The sequence below is a fragment of the Pelobates fuscus genome, chromosome 4, assembly GCF_036172605.1.
Source record: "Pelobates fuscus isolate aPelFus1 chromosome 4, aPelFus1.pri, whole genome shotgun sequence".
Lineage (NCBI taxonomy): Eukaryota > Metazoa > Chordata > Amphibia > Anura > Pelobatidae > Pelobates > Pelobates fuscus.
Window position 1 is genome coordinate 172,236,838 of NC_086320.1, and position 4,082 is coordinate 172,240,919.

Genomic DNA, 4,082 nt, shown 5'->3' on the forward strand with positions numbered 1-4,082 from the left:
ATCAGTTCCTCATTTTTTTGTCTAACAAAACAAACAAAAAATTCTACGTCCTATAAAATAATAAGAACATTCACTTCATTAACCTTCTAAATTTGGATGATAGGCCAATAACCTTGGGCTAAGTCACCGCCAGCATTTCACTATGATCCAACGTGTTTAGATGCTTTGGGAGTGTAACTTCAACATTTTCTCGGCAACAAAAATGGAGCCAGACTTTGGGTGCTAGGAGAGCCCTGTGTTCTGTCAATATTTTTACAAAACCTGTCGTGACTGCACCCAAAGCTGTGTGCATCATAACTACTACTATAAAACAGTAGCAGTCATAGTGCTTATCGTGCCCCTTTAACCCCTTAAGGACACATGACATGTGTGACATGTCATGATTCCCTTTTATTCCAGAAGTTTGGTCCTTAAGGGGTTAAGGTAACACTCCAAGCACCATCGCCTATACAGTCCGCTGTAGAAGAGTATGACAACTTACCAGGTTCCAGGAGCTGCAGCCCATGCTTTCAGATTCTCCTTGCAGGAAAATTTGGTTAGCTCCACTGAGATAAGTAGGAACATGCTCATTTAAAGTGTCAACTGAGTGCTCTGAGCCAATGACACAGTCCTGTATCGCCTATACTTTGGTTAAAGGGATTCTGTAGTGTTAGGAATACAAAGCTGTATTCCTACACTATAAAAACCCTTTAGTCACTTACCCAATTTCCGCTGTCTTAGTACTGCAAGGTAATCATTGCAGTTTCTCTAAAACTGCAATGATTTACATTGCAGGACTAAGTGGGACAGGGACACTGCACCAAGACCACTTCAATGAGATGAAGTGGTCTGGATGCGTCCCTTTAAGCAGAGAAATCAGACTTCGAATGCAGAAGACTGGGTGCAGCACAGGCACCCAAGTAAGACATACATGTTGAAATAACTTGACAAATTACATTGGGAGTGCCACGGTGTCCCCAAACTTTCAAAGATGGAGCTTGGCACTAACTCTTTCCCCAGACTATTCAGAGAAGTGACAAATAGTACATATCTTTTTCACTCAGTTTTCTGAACGGGAAACGAGAGCATCCGCTGATGATCTCAACCTATCAGTGGCGCCTTCTCTGAGGCTTCCTGATCAAAATAAAAATGGAAGTAGAAACAGAGTGCCAAGAAAACTGGTGGCATCTTTGAAAATATGGGGGTTAAAACCATTTGTACATTGTTTAACCCCATAAGGTAAGACAGAGCCTGGATCTCCATTCTCCACCACAACAACTGCATTACAATGAAGCTGTTGTGGAACCTTTATTGATCATTTAAGTAATTTCTCTTTTCCTGGTATGTCAGTACCACATGCTTCTCATAAATCAATCTCACTCTCAGCATGTATAACCTGATTGGGATCAGGGAACATTCTCTGATACAATGGATTTGGCAGAGTTTACAGCATTCCACAGCATTGTGTTCAGTGACAGGAGGTTAATGACATGACTGGTCTAGGAGGATGATACTGACATTAAATAAAAAAAATACCGCAACATATTGAAGAAAATGTGAAATAGCACACTGCTGTATGAAACAGAAATTCGGGTTATTTACCCATTCCCCCAACCATTGTAACAGTAAAGGGCATAGTATTCAGCCCCAGTTAATACATGACACAGGGATAATTAATAATTAGTAATTGTCCCTGCAGCAGCCCTGCTCCTCTCAGCAATATCTCTATACATTATCCAATACCGTGGCCGATTTCCCACTTATTAAGGCACAGTCTATGTTACCAGTAAGGAGCTGCAGGCTGGGGAGGGTACGATGGCCGAAGCGCGCGGCGTAGTGATCCTATAGAAGGACGTAACGCCGCCCTGGCACAGGTCAGCGCCATATTCCCACTCTGGCTGATACAGGCTAGCCACGCCCCCATAGGAGCTCACAGGGGGAGCGTGCGCTGATGCCGCCGCTGATTGGACTGATCACTTCTGACATGCTCTCTATTGCCAGCTAGAGGCATCTCCTTGCATTGCAAGGGAGAAATTTGCAGTCGTTTGGAAATGATTGAAAGCAACAGACCACGCTGGTGTAGGAGAATGAGTAATGCTATTTTAGCTGCATTTAGCAAAATATGTATGTCTATCTTATTCGCAGGAATTATTTGGGAGTTAAGGGTTGTGCTTACTAAATACAAAAAGTGTTTCTAAGTACTTTAAGCGAAATTATAGTCACTAAAACAACTTTAGCTTAAAGGGACACTGTAGGCATCCAGACCACTTTAGCTCATTGAAGTCGTCTGGGTGCAAACTCCCATCACCCTTAACCCTGAGCATGTAATAATTGCAGTTTTTATAAACTGCAATCATTATCTGCTAGGGTTAACTCCTTCTCTAGCGGCTGTCTACCTGACAGCCACTAGAGGGACTTTCGGGAGGATAGACAACTTTTGGTCACCTAAACGACACTGGACATCCTCACACTATGCATGAGGACTTCCAGCGTGGGCAGAGCTGAGCCAGCGCCAAGGGACATCGGTGCTGGACCCAGGTAAGTGACAGAAAAGGTTATTAACCCCTTCTGCACCATGGGGGGGGGGGGGGGGGGGGGGGGGGGGGGAGAGGGCTTGACAGAGGGGGAAGCAATAGTGCAAGGAAAAAAAGTCTGTTTTCCTGGCACTATAGTTTCCCTTTAAGGAAGCAGTTTTGGAATCGCCCTCCAGCTGAAGAGGTAGAGGTTAATACAGTGAGAGAGTTTAAGCATACGTGGGATAGGCATAAGGCTATCTTAGACTTAAAGGAAAACTCGAGTGCCAGGAAAACAATCCGTTTTCCTGGCACTGCAGGTCCCCTCTCCCTCCCCCCCACCAGTCACCCCTTCAGTGACTTACCAGAGGCAATGACGATGTCCCACGTCACTGCTTCTTCCTCCGCCGCTGCTCCTCCCTGTGATTGCGTCGGCCGGTGGGCGAGACTGATCCCGCCCACCGGCCGGGGAGACCTAATGCGCATGCACAGCAATGCCACGCATGCGCATTAGAGCTCCTCATAGGAAAGCATTGAGGACGTCCAGCGACGCTCTAGCACAGGTTTCCTGTGCTAGGGACACAGAAGTGCCCTCTAGTGGCTGTCTAGTAGACAGCCACTAGAGGTGGAGTTAACCCTGCAATGTAATTATTGCAGTTTGTAAAAAACTGCAATAATTACAGTTGCAGGGTTAAGAGTAGTGGGAGATGGCACCCAGACCACTCCAATGGGCAGAAGTGGTCTGGGTGCCTGGAGTGTCCCTTTAAGATAAGGCCAGGACTAATGAAAGTATTTAGAAAATCTAGGCAGACTGAATGGTTCTTATCTACCGTCACATTCTATGTTTCTATGGTGTATAGATTATGCCTCTGAAGTCTCGCTGCTCAATTTTCTGCCATTTAGGAATTAAATCACTTTTGTTTCTGTTTATGCAGCCATAGGCACACCTCCTCTGGCTGTGACTCACACAGGCTGCATGAAAACAAAAAATGGTTTCATTTTCAATCACATGTAACATACTTTAAAAGCTTTTATCGCCTGCTCTGTAAATTTAACTTTAACCCCTTAAGGACCAACCTTCTGGAATAAAAGGGAATCATGACATGTCACACATGTCATGTGACCTTAAGGGGTTAAATACATACAGGAGGCTATTGCAGGGTCTATCAGGCTATTAACAAAGTTGGAGGTAAGAAATTCCAAATTAAACAGTATTTGCAACAAAGGAAGTGTAAACATCAGATGACTCTTTACAGGATGTGTTTAGGAATGCTGTGCAATTCACATGCACGGAGGTATGCCTAGGGCTGCATTAACAAAGTAGTTTAACTCATAAATGAGATAATTGAGCTGTGAGACTGCAGGCATGACCTATACACTAAAACTGCTTCATTAAGGTAAAGATTTTTATTTTTATTTTTTTATAATTCTTTCTTTTATTGAGGCATGTGATTTATATGGTACAGCAAATGATAAAGGTACTATAACGAGAAAACACAGTATAAGATGGCATAGAGGTTTACACCTACATCAGCCTCATTTTTTAAAATTTTTTTTGGTAGAAACAGATAAACAGGCTAAGTATACTGG

At 43.7% G+C, this 4,082-nt stretch overlaps 1 protein-coding gene across 1 annotated transcript in view; it reads right to left on the reverse strand.

Moving 5' to 3' along the window:
* The window catches only part of BPHL (biphenyl hydrolase like), a 48,437-nt gene extending 46,555 nt beyond the window's left edge, over window positions 1-1,882 (reverse strand). The window contains exon 1 of the mRNA XM_063450547.1: window positions 1,764-1,882. Coding sequence (XP_063306617.1) covers window positions 1,764-1,864 — 101 coding nt within the window. The 5' untranslated portion in view covers window positions 1,865-1,882. The remainder of the gene's footprint in view (window positions 1-1,763) is intronic.
* Between the last annotated feature and the right edge of the window lie 2,200 nt (window positions 1,883-4,082).